At 40.2% G+C, this 13,932-nt stretch overlaps 1 protein-coding gene across 1 annotated transcript in view; it reads right to left on the reverse strand.

Moving 5' to 3' along the window:
* Positions 1–1,057: 1,057 nt before the first annotated feature.
* The window catches only part of GPC6 (glypican 6), a 1,038,077-nt gene continuing 1,025,202 nt past the window's right edge, over positions 1,058–13,932 (reverse strand). Inside the window, exons 8-9 of the mRNA XM_019737186.3 lie at positions 5,853–6,028; positions 1,058–1,577 (exon numbers count right to left, since the gene is read on the reverse strand). Of these exons, the coding sequence (XP_019592745.1) occupies positions 1,375–1,577; positions 5,853–6,028 (379 nt within the window). The 3' untranslated portion in view covers positions 1,058–1,374. The remainder of the gene's footprint in view (positions 1,578–5,852; positions 6,029–13,932) is intronic.

Here is a 13,932-nt window from a genome sequence, read left to right on the forward strand (position 1 = left end):
GATACGTAAAAAGTTCTCTTTCTTGATTCTTGGTGCTCACAGATCATTGAGGAATCCCTTCTCTGAGCAGCACAAAACAAGAAGAGCTGGTTGACAAAACATTTTTGTTACAAAGGTGTGTCAACCCTGAGCTTGGAATTAAGAAGTTAAAATCTGTGATTTATATATATATATATATAGATATAAAAATAGATGATCATACTAAGACTAAAAAAGTGAAAGAAATCTCCATGTCAATACTATATATATAATTTTTTGTCTTGACTTTCGTTGTTGTGAGTTATTTTGTAAGAGAATGCCCTTGTGATGCAGAAACCAATTGATACAAAGCAAATATTTAAAAATGTAAACTCACTTATGAATCGAATTGCTTAATAGTTCATTAAAATAACTCTTCTTTTGGGAGTGTAACGAGCACAGAGGCAGAAACATCGAATTAATGTCCAACCTGTGGCTAAAGCAAAGTGATTGTATTGTTGAAAATTATTTTCAATTCAGACCCTCAAGGAGGATGAGTTGGTGGGGTGTCCACTAGTAAATGAAGATGGAGGGGAAAATTTGTGCCAATTGGATACAGTGGACAAACAGTAAGAAAATTAATGAGAACAACGGTGCCATCACTGCAACTGAAATTGGGCAGGGTAAGAGAGAGGTGCTGAGTTGTAGCAATTTTTTGCTCTCATGTTAAAGATAGAATTCTGAAGTTAGTATCAGTACCTCTGAATCAGTTTGGTTATCGTGTGTTTAGAGTGCAAGATGATTGCTCCAAGACAACAGTGTATTTTCACTACATTAAAAAACTTTCAACTTTCTCCCCATAGCATTTTGTAAACCCAATTAGTCACAGTAAAGCTTACACTGGGAGCTGCCTGACAGTGCTGAACTTATAGCGTTAAAGCTCTTTTATTTTCCTCTCTTGTTTACTTTTTCATTGAAAATGCAGTTGTCTTGGGGCTTGGCCTGATTTTACAAAGAATTTTATTTTCTTCCTATGTTTTTGTTGTTTCAATGGGATAAAACAAAACAAAACAAAACAAAAACAACAACAACAAAAAACTCACAACGTGAGATTCCTTTACTTCTGCAGCATAAAAGCAAATGAAGGTAAGAAAGTCTCCTGGTACGAAAGATTTGAGTAAGAATTCTCTAGAATAAACAAGGTCTTCACAGATAGTGAAGGAAAGGGGAAGCAGTCCAGTCTGGCACCCGGTACTCTTTGGGAAAACAAAAAGGGAGGCAGAGTGCAGTACTGCTCTCTTCTCATAGAAAACGGTAAGTTTTGTGGCATGGTCCATTGTCCAAGAGTGTAAGAAAAGAAGTGTGTTGGCTGTTCAGATAGCTAAAATGCAGTTTCATTTGACCAAAAACCCAGGATTATCTGCACAGTCTCTGCAGTACCAGGACAATACAGACGAGAGATGCTGAGAGCAGGGAGTAGCCGAGCTGGGCTGCAGAAGAGTCTACTTCTCTCCGGTCGGGATCAACTGCAGGGGCCTCTGTGGTGACAAACTCAAACTCCGTGGGACACACGTCATCCATGCACCCACTGCCACTCCCTGAGCCACTAGATTCATCACCTGGTTTGGACAGATTGACAAAGAAAGTTAGATCACAACATGGAAAGACTGGAGGCGTGCAACAGATTTGGGCATGGTGGCGGAAGGGGACATCTCTCCATCGAAGGATCGCCCACCCCACCCTAATGGGTTTGCTTTTAATGGGCAGGTTTGTGATAGGTGGGTGAACAGTATCAAAATAGATTTCTGAAACACAGTATTAGTTGATATCCAGCGTTACCCAACTAAGGAACGCGTGAATCTCAGATCTAAGGAGAAGCCATAATTACCACGCTGGCATTTGAAAGTATTTCTTATTCTGGCCAATATTTAAATTACTTTAAGAAATTCCATTCTTTGCTTTTTTTGTACCTGAGGGCCATTGTTCATAGCAGTTATCATGCTTTTATAAAGGATTTTGAAAGGATTTTTGGAGTAAGGAGGAGTAATAGTAAAGTAGTAAGAGGAAAACAAACACTGCAAGTGGGCAAGTGGGCAGTCAGAGGAGCATAGCACACAGCTGTGAAAGGCACATATTATTATTACTCCATTCCCCTCTTAAGAGCAACGATGGACTTCTTCTCAACCAGCCTCTCCCTTAAACCAGCATTGACTGACTGCGGCTTGCAGGCCAATTTGGTCTGCTGTTTGTTTTTGTATGGCCTAAGACCCAAGAATGGCTTTTATATTTTCAAGTGTTTTAAAAAGCAGCAAATAAAAAATAATATTTTTGTGACCTGTAAATAGTATGTATATGAAATGTAAACCTCAGTATTGATATATAAAGTTATAATGGAATGCAGTCACACCCGTTCACTTATACATTGTCTAATTCTGTGTTCACATATGGCCTTCAAAGCTGAACATATTTAATACCTAACCTGTTACAAAAAAAGTTTGCCATTTCTTGCTGGACACCAATGCCCACAGAGTATGTGGTCTTAGTGCGGTATCTTCCTGAAACCGAGGGTCCTTATGACTTTGATTAAATTTAGTTTTAAATTGCAGCTCTAGAAATCGTATCTCTCTCTTTCTATGTCTCTCAGAGACCTAGCCTTTCCCCTGGATAATCAGCAACCCCCGAGGTGTAGGGACAGCAGCCCGGACCTGACTATTGGTCACAGGCTCTGGACCTCTGGCAGGACAAAGATAGCACCTTGACCTAAGTTAGGTTCCAGCTCCTGAACCCTAAGGTAGAACAACCACCTGGCTACTTTCCTGTGAGACTGGACAGAGGGACTCCAAGAAAAGACCTCAGAACTGTCCTCAAGACCTGAAGAAATGGTTCATTACCCTTACCTCACCTCTGACCAATCAGCTCCTAACACAACCCCAACCCCCTAAACCCATGGTGCCTTGTGATTTGTTCTTAAGAGCAATAGCTCCCCTCTGTCTCTGGGCTTATTGCCATTTCCTTAAGTAAACCTCTAGTTTCTTTGCTGCAAACTTTTGTTTAGGTCTCCTTTGGCTTGGATGCCTGCAGGCAAATGAACCCCTTGAGTTGGGTAACATTCCCTGCTTGTCCAATATGTCCCTTAGGTCTGCTCTAGTCCCACTTCTTGGTTTCTTTTTGTTTTATGAACCCTGTGTCTCAGACCTGGGTCCCAGAACAGGCTCCGTCAATTGCTAGCTGTGTACAATTGTGTTATTTACTTGTTTTCTCGTTTCCTGTTAGTCCCCTCCAAGAGAATGTAAACTTGTTGAAGGCAGAGGCTTTGTGTAACTGTTCAATTCTGATTCCTACTGCCTTTAGTAGTCCCTGGCATACAGCAGGTGCTCAGTAAATGCTTGTTGAATAAGTGCGCCTTGGGCAGCTTACTCCTGTTGGTTTCATCATCTCAACACATGGACAATAACATTTACCTTGCAGAGTATGTGTGAAGATAACCCAAGAAAATGCGTGAGGACACCAAACCCAGTGCTTGTAGTGATGCCTGATGGAAAAAATAGGGTTCCTACAGCAAAGGCAACCTGGAGTTTAACTTGCCATATTTTATTTAAGTAAACTAGGGCAAGCCGGTTACCATCGCCGAGGCTCTGTTTCTTCTTCTGTAAAATGAGAATAATCCCATCCTTTTGCAGAATTGTTATGGGGTATAAATGAGATAATGTTCCTGGGAGGACTCAGGAAACTGTAAACCTGGTAATGACGTTTGCTATTTCCCCCACTTGCTCAATGATTCCATCTAATAGCCCCAAATTCCTTCCTGCTGGCCTGAAATGGTGATATGTTTGTTAAACTGCTCGTGAAAGACTGGTACCATCTTGGTTGCTTGATGCTACTTAAACAAAGCCAAGAAAATGCAGGGACTCTTCTAATGTCTCCTGAATGAGAAATTTTTTGTAACGGGCCATCTAAATATCAGACAAAATCACTTGAATACACTACACCAGGTTCTTAACATTTTCTCTGATTTATCTTTAGTGGCCTTTACAAGGGGGTAAGATGCCCATTAATTAAATTCACAGATACCAGAATTGCTAAGGGGATTTTGTTCTAAATATTAGTATTATGAACAAGAAGTAATATAACCTTTACAAAGATATTATTAAAGTGATTTAGAATATTAAAAATATGATCAGCAAATAATGAGAAGAGATTCCAGTTGAGAAAAATAATGGCCCCATCTCTTTCTGAAAACGAATCACAAATGAAAGTATTTAAAGGGTGGTTTTTTAAAATGTCAAAAGCAATATAGGTGACGATGGCTGGAAGATATGATAATGGTTTGTATGACAGACACTATCCTAAAATAAAGGGTAAAATTTGGTGCTTGGGTTAGAGTTACGGGATGCTCTTAACGATTGCTGATTTTTATTTTCTTTTGAGGGGAAATGAAGCAAAATCTCCTTTCAAGGACATTCCTTAAACATGGCACATTGACATGTATATAACCTTGTTAGGTGAGAGAGTAGAGAAACAAGGCTAACATCAACTAATTCTTATGTATCTTGAATAATTTAATCCAGATAATAAAGCATTTTGTTAGCTAGCGAAGACATAAGGGATAAATTGCAACGAGCAAGGCTAAGAAATGAGCAAGGGAAAAGCAGAAATGGTAAAACCTTGTGTAATGTTCTCTTCTGAAGAGAAAAGGAGAGGCTTAGTAAAGAGAAAGAGAAATAATGGGATGACTCTGGGAAATTTTATAGCAATAAAGTCTATTGGGTTGGCAATTATCCTGCATTTAGAAAATTAATTTTTGAGTTATTTAAAATGGAATAAAGCACTAAAAATTTTCTGCTGGGGACAACTCAGTAGGAAGATGGCTAAGACTTAGAGGGCTTAATGTCTTCCATCTGTAACTTCTTTCTGTCTCATTAATTCAAGCATATAAGCATCATCTTTTGCTTCAGTGACCAAATTACAGAATCGCTGGCAAGTGCAGATCTTATGTTCAAGAAATCTTTTCCTGAGAACTCTCTCTGCAAGAGTACTTACTTAAAAGAAAACAAAAGCAACAAACAAACAAACAAAAAGCTTGCCTTTATATGCACCTTGAAACCATTTAGACAAAACTCAAATATAATAGTTTCATGTCAGTATTCACTTAGTAGCCTTTCAAATCACTTCTGATGCTTTTGTAATATTTGATAAAACAGTCAAGTATACTAATGCATGAACATTTTACTATTTCTCTCAATATTTTAGATACAAAGTCTGTGGTCCCTGTATGTGTATGAATGGATAGAGAGAGAACCAGTACAGTTGAATTCATGGCACATGAGATGTTATCTTAGCTCCTTTAAATATGGCCTCCAATGAACTTCCCAATAACCTCTTAGGTAAGGTTGCTTCCCGTTCTATAGAAGAAGAACCTGAGACTCAAGCAATAATTTGTTAAAGACGCCAGTTCATGGTTGATAGAACAGGGATTCCAGCTCAGCCTTGTCTGAGCAATCTTTAGAACATTCTTCTTTTGGTGGTTGGGGGTGATGGGAGAGGGCAGAAGTTTGGGGCAGAGACATGAATGCTGTTGGGGAAATGAGGAAGTGAAAACATTACTTTGTTGCTTTATCAAGAACGAATCAACTGGCTGACGGGCTCAATTTTAGTTTTGGTATGGCTGAATACAATCCACCAAAATGGTTTCTTAAGGCCAGTTATGATGTTAGTAGTATCCTAAGTTTTGTGGATCAGAGCTGTCTGTCCAAAGGACTATAAACAGTTTTGTAGATTGGGCAAGAATGATACAAGCTAAAAGGTGCACATTGCTCTTGAAGAGAAATGATGGTATAATCTTCCATAACCATTTTTCAATCTAGAGGTGACTAGTACTGTTGGGATGGTCTTACTTGTGTCCTGAAAGTTGACATCATTGCCATTGTAGGCATTTTTCAGTTTGTTGGTCATCACACGGAGAGCCATGATCTGCTGCCTGATGAATGTGTCGGGCCGAGTGATGTCCACATCCACCTCAGGGTTGTTGATCTGGTTGGTCAGTCCATCATTCATAATTTCAGGCAAGTACCTGAAGGGCACAGAGGGAGAGAACAGATGAGGCTGAGGCAGGCGGGACCTCGGGTTCTGCCATGCTGTTTCCAACAGCGAGCCAAACAGTTGGCAAAAACTGGGCTCAGTTCCTGGAAAAAAGGCCAAAGCAAAAGTATGAAATAAATTTTCTTGGAGGAGAGATGGCTAAAGTGGCGTCAGACTAGTTTTTGAAATGGCACTGAGTTCTGAGGTAGGCTTGCCTACAAATGAACACACAATTGGAGACTTACAGAACTTATAACTTCAAATGAACTATTTCTCCTTCCATCCTGAGTGTTAGATATTTGAGTCAAACACTTGATACCTTCCTCAGCTCGCCTGTTAATTTTGCTTGTAAGAACTGAACTTGTAAATTCCATATGATCTTAGAGCGTTCTCTTCTACGAGGATGCTTTTTCTCCCCTGAGGTGGTCTGACCTCAGATTTTAATCAGAAGAAACTTGTGGATATAAAACAAACATCTTTGGAAAATTTGAGGAGTCACCAGTGATTACTGGACTATTTGAAGTGTCCATTAGGGTTTTTATTTTGTAATAAAATCTTGCGTCTAATTCAATATTGGGTAAAATCTAACGGTTCTAATTCTAAATAATCTAATTTTCTTAGTGGTACTAAAATGGCAAATTTGTATTATTTCTTTTACTTGTACTAAACTGTCAAAATTGTCAGTCATTCCATGTCAACTGCTTAAACTGTCTAGGTGCGTTTATACCAGGGGAGACTAATGATCTCAGAAAAGTGCTTGGAGCCCTCTCTGCCTGCTTACTCTCATGACCTGTCAGTTTTTTGTCCTCCTACTCTTCTTCTCACAAAACTTCTCCCATCTGCTTCTTCTCTCCTATTTTATGTGTCCCTCTTTGGAGTGCAGACAGCTACAGCAGCCTCAACCTGACTTCCCAATTCTGTCTTTGCTTTCTAGTGCATTCTGCACATGCTGTCTGATTAGTCTTCATAAAAGAGTAGCTAATGTCCATTGAGGACTTACTAAAGCCAGGCACTCTGCCAAGTACTTTACATACATTTTACAATTCAGTTTCCCAGCAAATCTACGAGGTAGTACTACTTTTATCCCCATTTTGTAAAGTGGAAAACTGAGACTTACTGAGGAAAAGTAATTGTGTAAATTCACAGAGCTAATAGATGGCAAAACTATGACTAAAGCATGGCCAGTCTAACTTCAGATCCATGTGCTCAAATACTGCACCATACTGCCTGGTCAATCATAAGCTACGATTCACACTTTATACCTCTGCAATCAAGGCCCATATCCATCTCATGGCTACCTTCTTATGCTGCAACACTCCATTCAATGGACCTTTCTTGCCTCATGGAATCTATTCCCTGTATACATATTATGCTTGCCTGTCTCTGTATACATTTTATGATTGCCTACATTACACTTTCTCATTTAAGTCCCTTGAAGACCCAGGTCAAGCCTCACTTTCTCCTTAAGATGTTTTCCAGCTGTTAGGGATCTGCCCATCCTTTTGTAGGGCTGCCAGGATCGGCAGGGCATTTTGTGCCCTGCATAACATCACCTGCCGAGGGAATGAGTAGGGGATGAAATCCAACCTGAATTTTGTGCCCAGGGAGCCATGCACCTGCAGGGTACCATTCACCAAAACAGACACCTTTTTCTTTTCTTTTTTTGGAATCCTTTTGTTTTAGAAAATTTCAATATATACCAAAGGAGAGACAATAGTATAATGAACCTCATGTATCCATCTGGGTGCATTTTTTTTCTAATTTCTACAAAGGTTCTATGTTTGTCAGTGTCCTGGTAAGAAACAGAGGTAATGAAGAGAGTTTAAAGAAGAGACTATTTACAAAGGTGTGGGTAAGGTAAAAGGAAACCAGCATAGGGTGGAAAAATCACAGACAGGGGCCAAATGACAAATGACACAGCAACTTCCAAACCAAAGCCCATCATTAGGGAGGGAGCTGAGAGAAGGACACCCTGACCTCTCTAGTCCCTCCTTCTGACCTCTGGCTGCTACCTCCCATTGGCTGAACCCAAGTGGAAGCCAGCAAGCAAAGGGACCCAGGCGATGCAGTTGGTAGAGGTTCTCCTTTAGGGCACAGACCAAGGTGGAGGGATGAAGAGTGGATTTCAAGGGATTCAGGACATCCAGCACAGTAGGCTGGAACAGCCCTTCCTATTGCTATTATTATCATTCTTTTATGCCTCTACTACTGTTGCTTGAAAGGCGAAAAATAAACAAAAACAAAAAAAACTCCCTTTCTCCTATTTTGTCCTTCTGGTTTACATGTTCTTGTACAACATACTTACTTATGCTTAAAATTCTTCCCCTTCCTGCAGGTTATTTTCCAAGTTGCAGAAACCAAAGGCTCTACCCATCAGTCTCCAAAAGAAGAAATAGAAACACACAGAGATACTTATATTTATGCCATTTTTTCAGGTATTGAAATATTATGCATGATGTATTTGTGTATGAATTAGTTTACCCATTTTAAATCGGATGCCCCCCAAATAAGCTCCATGTCTTCATCCATATCTTGAACAAAATTGACCTCACAATGTTCACTACATAATGAATAATAAAACACACGGAATGCATTGCAAATTCTTTTCCATAAAACTTCACAGTACTTACTGCCCTAAAAAAAGTCCTAATTAAAATTTGAAAAAAGATACGGAACTATTATAGCTGTATTTCTTTTCAGGGAAGAGGAACCTCTATGCTAGTATATCTGGGATACTCATAAATTCTTGTTAGAGTCTGAGATTGTCTTCCTGATACAATTTCTAAACTGTGACATTGGATTGACCATTACTGACATTCCATCATATGTGCTGGGCTCCATGAGCTCTACCTAATTATTAAAGCCTGCTGGAATAAATGGCAGCAAGTGCAGGGCAGCCTTTGCTGGCACTGGAGTTGACAGGAGCTGAAAGGTGACCGTTGGTTCTGGTGTTGGCTCTCGACATTTAGGACAATGATTCCTGCAGCTAGACCTGTGCTGAGTCAGAGGAGAGCTTTGTTTCTTTCAGATAGTGTGTGTGCTGCATGGCTTGCAGGGACTCATTTATCAGGAGCTGACTGCGATAGCTTACATTGGGAATGCTCCCCCTGGGAGTGTGAGTATCGAGGAACAATAAGCGGCTGCCAAATACACCCAGCCGCTAACTGTGCCTATTGACGCTCAGCCACTTACAATAAAAACAAGGAACAATGCACCCGTGTCCTCAAGAACCTTTTCTCCTTTCGATGTATTCAAAGGGTAACTTTAGAGACAATGTGGAAACTTCAACTGAAAAACACAGCTGAAAAAGAAAATGGCCATTTGTCACTCCAGAGTATATCCTGAGGCCAAATCTGCGGATGTCCAGAGAACACCCTGAAGGATCTATGGAAGCCCAGGTCAGCACCAGGACCCATGAGACCAATTACTTGTTATCTCTCATGTTTGATCTCTTTCCATAACAATCATATCCTGCAAGAATGGATGTAATTTTGAGCTCATGCTATTCTTTCCTTTATTAGATTTTGCACCAGCTCTTCAGCATAACAGCATTCTATTTTTACACCCTCACAATTCTGGGAGACACGGGAAAGAAGGAGAATCTTGCTACAGATAGCTCAGGTTCTGAGGATGGATCCCCATGTATCTGGGGCAGGGAGAACCCAGAAATGAGGACAAACAGGGGTGTCATCGTTTGTCAGTGCTTCATGCTGTGATGTGGCAAGTGAGTGGCATTCATGAACAGTCAGGCATAGCTTCCCCACTTTGGTTACTTTTTCTTTTGCAAGAGCATGTAAAAGAACTAAATCTTTGGCAGTTGTGGAGAATTTTTTTTCACATCTGCTATGGTCTGAATCTTTGTGTTCCTTCCATATTCATATGTTGAAAACCTAATGCTTAAGGTGATGGTATTTGGAGGTAGGGCCTTTGGGAAATGATGAGGTCTTGAGGGTGGAGCCCTCATGATGGACATTAGTGTCCTTATAAAAGAGATCCCAGAGAGCTTGTTTTGCCCCCTCGGCCACGTGACGACACAATGTGAAGTCTGTGACTCAGAAGAGGGCTCTCAACCGAACATTCTGATCTTGAACTTCCAGCCTCCAGAACTATGAGAAATAAATTTCTGTTGTTTATAAGCTACTCAGTCTGTGGTATTTTGCTATGGCAGCCAGAACAGACTAAGACATCTACTTTCATATTGTTGATGTAGGCTTTCTTGATCATATTGAAACATGGCTGATTAGGGTGGAAAAGTCCCATGGGAATATAGGGGGACAGATACAGTCAACCTTGTGAGTGGCTGCAGTCTCTGTGCTGGGACCCTCTCTGACAGAGTTGACAGCCTCTGTCACCTGAGAGACATTAAACCTGAGAAACAAAGACTTGTCCCCACAGAAGTTTCTCACTGGCCAGCCACAGTTCCTGTCATTGCCACCATTCCAAATCACTCCTTTCAGTTGAGCTGATGCTTCGAGAAAGACCCTGTTGATATCTCAATGTGTTTGCTGGGAGGAGAGACATGTTCACTGACTCGTATCTCTCATCATCAAGTTAATGCAGGTAGTTGTTCTGATGGAAGTAGCTGCCCAGGGAGGGAAAGGGACATACAACTCTAAAGATTTAATGGGAATCGAAAGCTGGTAAAGTCTGAGATATGAGGCACTTACAAGGAAGGTTAGCTTGGTGGTGCCCAAAGGAGTTGGCAAAAGTCCAAGTGGTCAGGAATGGGGAGAAATGGGGTCCTTAGGTGTTGGCTTGGGTGTATTTTCGGGGGCCGGGTCTGACCCTTCCTTTGCTCCTGCCTCAGGGCACACTGCGAAAGCAGTTTCAGTCTTGCTTATTGCCATGAGTGAGCTCCATTCGATACCTGTCTCTGTAGCAATTTCTAATTCTAAGCTACATATTCCTTCACCTTCAGTGCATTTAAGAGTTTTACTAATGTAAGTAGATGTAATACCAAAACAGGTCCAAAATTCCTTGTCTGCAGCTCCAAAATTCAAAAATCTCCAAAGTTATTTTCTGCAATCCATTTGTTTCCAAAATTTGATCTGAACTGAAATGAGGTTAATTGTAGTCCTCATTTATTAATACATTGTGCTGCAGACATTTAAAGTATTTGATTGTGAGGTGCAGTCACAGACTCCATTGGGAGTACTTTCTAAAATCTAAAAAAAAATTATGCTCTGTGACGATTTTCTAAAATATAAACAATTTTGAATTCTGAGACACATATTATCCCAAGGATCTCAAATAAGGGATTGTGAACCTATGGTATCCACAACCTCTTTCAGAAGCTTTCTTAAAATATAAGTTTTTAAACTTCACATCCATTATAATGGTTGTTATTGAAAAACAAAAACAAAAACAAAATCCAAAACATAAAGTAACAAGTGTTGGTGAGGATGTGGAATGTAGTGTACATGTCTGTCATTAAGCTTTCCACTGCCAAGGGATCCACTTCAAAAGACATCCATCTTGAAGAAACATAATGCCAGTTGTATGACACAGCTACTAGCAAAACAATCAAGAAAGGAACTAGGCCAGCCCCATTTATGAAGGAACCCTTTCAGAAAGCCCTGGGTAACTTAAGTAACTGACCACTTGTTAACCACACATCTCCCTTCCCATGATATAATTCAAGCTTGGATGCTTTAAACTAGAGCTCGTAACCCTGGGCACCTCACTCTCAGACCCTAACAAAGGCAGCCATAGGTGTGTTCTCTCTCTCTCAATCTCTCTCCCTATGACTGCACTGTGTGGCTCTCAGGTGTACCATGTGCCCTTCAGGACCTATAAGTAATAAATCTTGTTCCTCAAAGTTCCCTTGATGGTTTCTTGATGAAGAGCATCCTGTGATTATAATAAGAACCACAAGAGCAAACCCAGCTGTAAATCGGGGCCCTGGTGGGGGAAATGTCTGTGGGACTTGCTATGAGTGATGTGTGACTAGGCCAGCGCAGTGGGCATTCTTAACGGAAGGTGATGCCATCAATAGATTTGGGATGGATGGAACACGGGGAAATTGGAACTCTTGTGTATTGCTAGAGGGAATGTAAAATGGTGTGGGCACTGTGGAAAATAGTATGGCTGTTCCTGAAAAAGTTAAACAAAATTCCCATATGAAAAAGTTAAACAAAATTCCCACTTCTGGAATTTTTAGTCCAAAAGAATTGAAAACAAGTACTTGAACAGCTATTTGTACACCCATGTTCATAGCAGCATTATTCACAATAGCCAAAAGGTGGAAGCAACTCTAGTATCCATCAACAGATGAATACATGAACAAAATGTGGTATATATATATATATATATATATATATATATATATATATATATATATATATAATACATTCAGCCTTGAAAGGAAGGACATTCTGACACATGCTACAACATGGTTGTGACAGACACATTGAAACAGAGACATTGTGCTAATAAGCCAGTCACAAAAGGACAAATATTGTATAATTCCACTTATCTGAAGTACCTGGCATAGTCAAATTCACAAGGACAGAAAGTAAAATATTGGTTGCCAGGGGATCAGGGAGGGAAGAGTGAGGAATTAGTGTTTAACGGGTGCAGAGATTCCGTTTAGGAAGATGAAAAATGGATGGATGGTGGTCATAGTGTACAATAAGTGCATGTATTTTACGCCACTGAACTACACTTAAAAATGGTGAAAATGGTAAATTTTTTTATGTATGTTTTACCACAATTAAAAAAAATCTTTTTTTAAGTATAACCTTTCTGAAGTTCTTGCTATAGATTGCTTTCTTCCCTTTCCATTTTTCCTCACTACAAAGTGGAATTACTCAAAGCATGCTGTGATTTTATAGTTTAAGGGAATTTATAAATTCTTGAAGACTCTTAAACTGGAGCTGTCTGTGGTATTAGGTATTTCAAAGAGACGTGACACTGAGATAAGGTCAAAGGCACAGAGACTGACTGAAGACACCTGAGATTGCGCTGGGACCCAGCAGCGTGATTGTGGGCAAGTCACTTAGCCACTTTATAGAATTATTTTTATATTTATATGAATAACACCTTATTTGTTTCATAAGCTGCCATATTAAATGAAAGTATATGAAAATGCTGGAAAAATACAACACATTATTCAATTGTAATGCATTCTTATGAAAATGAAGTTGTTAACACGGCTCCCGCAAATGCCAAACTTGTTTCTTAGGACTGGCTGACAACAGCAGAATTTGGAGTTTTAAAGCATAAATTCATGTACAGAGGAATGATTTCTTGTGGCTTTCCTCCAGCTGGAGACTGTGTGGCAGGAAATGGTTTGAGAACTCTTGGAGAACACACAGCTCATTGGTTTCGGCAGTGAGCAGAAGCTAAATTCTTCAACTTAGCCTCTTTACTCATTGTCAGGAGCTCCTCAAACCCATCCTTTCTTGGGAGAATTGGAGTCAGCAAACTGCAGTGCAGATAGGAAAGAAGACCCACGAGCCAGGTTTCAGGGCTCTGACTTGTCGACAGCAGTACGCTTCTTTCCCCCTATTCGTAGCCACATTTTTCACCACTTGCAGGAGGTGCATGCAAGCATCCTTCTTTCCCAGGACGTAAGGTCTTCCCTCCAAAGTATGCCGCAGAAGGCAAGTGTGAGTTCAGGAATGCCAGCTTTGACAGTTGCCAGTTCTCTTCCCAGACAGATTTCCCACCTTCCCAAGGTTTCCTGGCTGGGTATACATCGAATATTTTACAATTCTTTAAAATGCAGCTAGAGTGCTTTGGGACATATTTCGCAATCAGACTAAAACAATATTGTCCTGCCAAATCTGCCAAGTCGCTATCTTTGACAGATTTCTCATCACCATGCATCATTTCGTCCGTCTTCCAACTGCTCAAAACTTATCCAGTCATGACTTGCTATTTTCTTTGCTTAGT

Source organism: Rhinolophus sinicus, chromosome 16 (assembly GCF_057876585.1).
Source record: "Rhinolophus sinicus isolate RSI-liver-muscle chromosome 16, RSI-T2T, whole genome shotgun sequence".
In the NCBI taxonomy this organism is placed as follows: domain Eukaryota; kingdom Metazoa; phylum Chordata; class Mammalia; order Chiroptera; family Rhinolophidae; genus Rhinolophus; species Rhinolophus sinicus.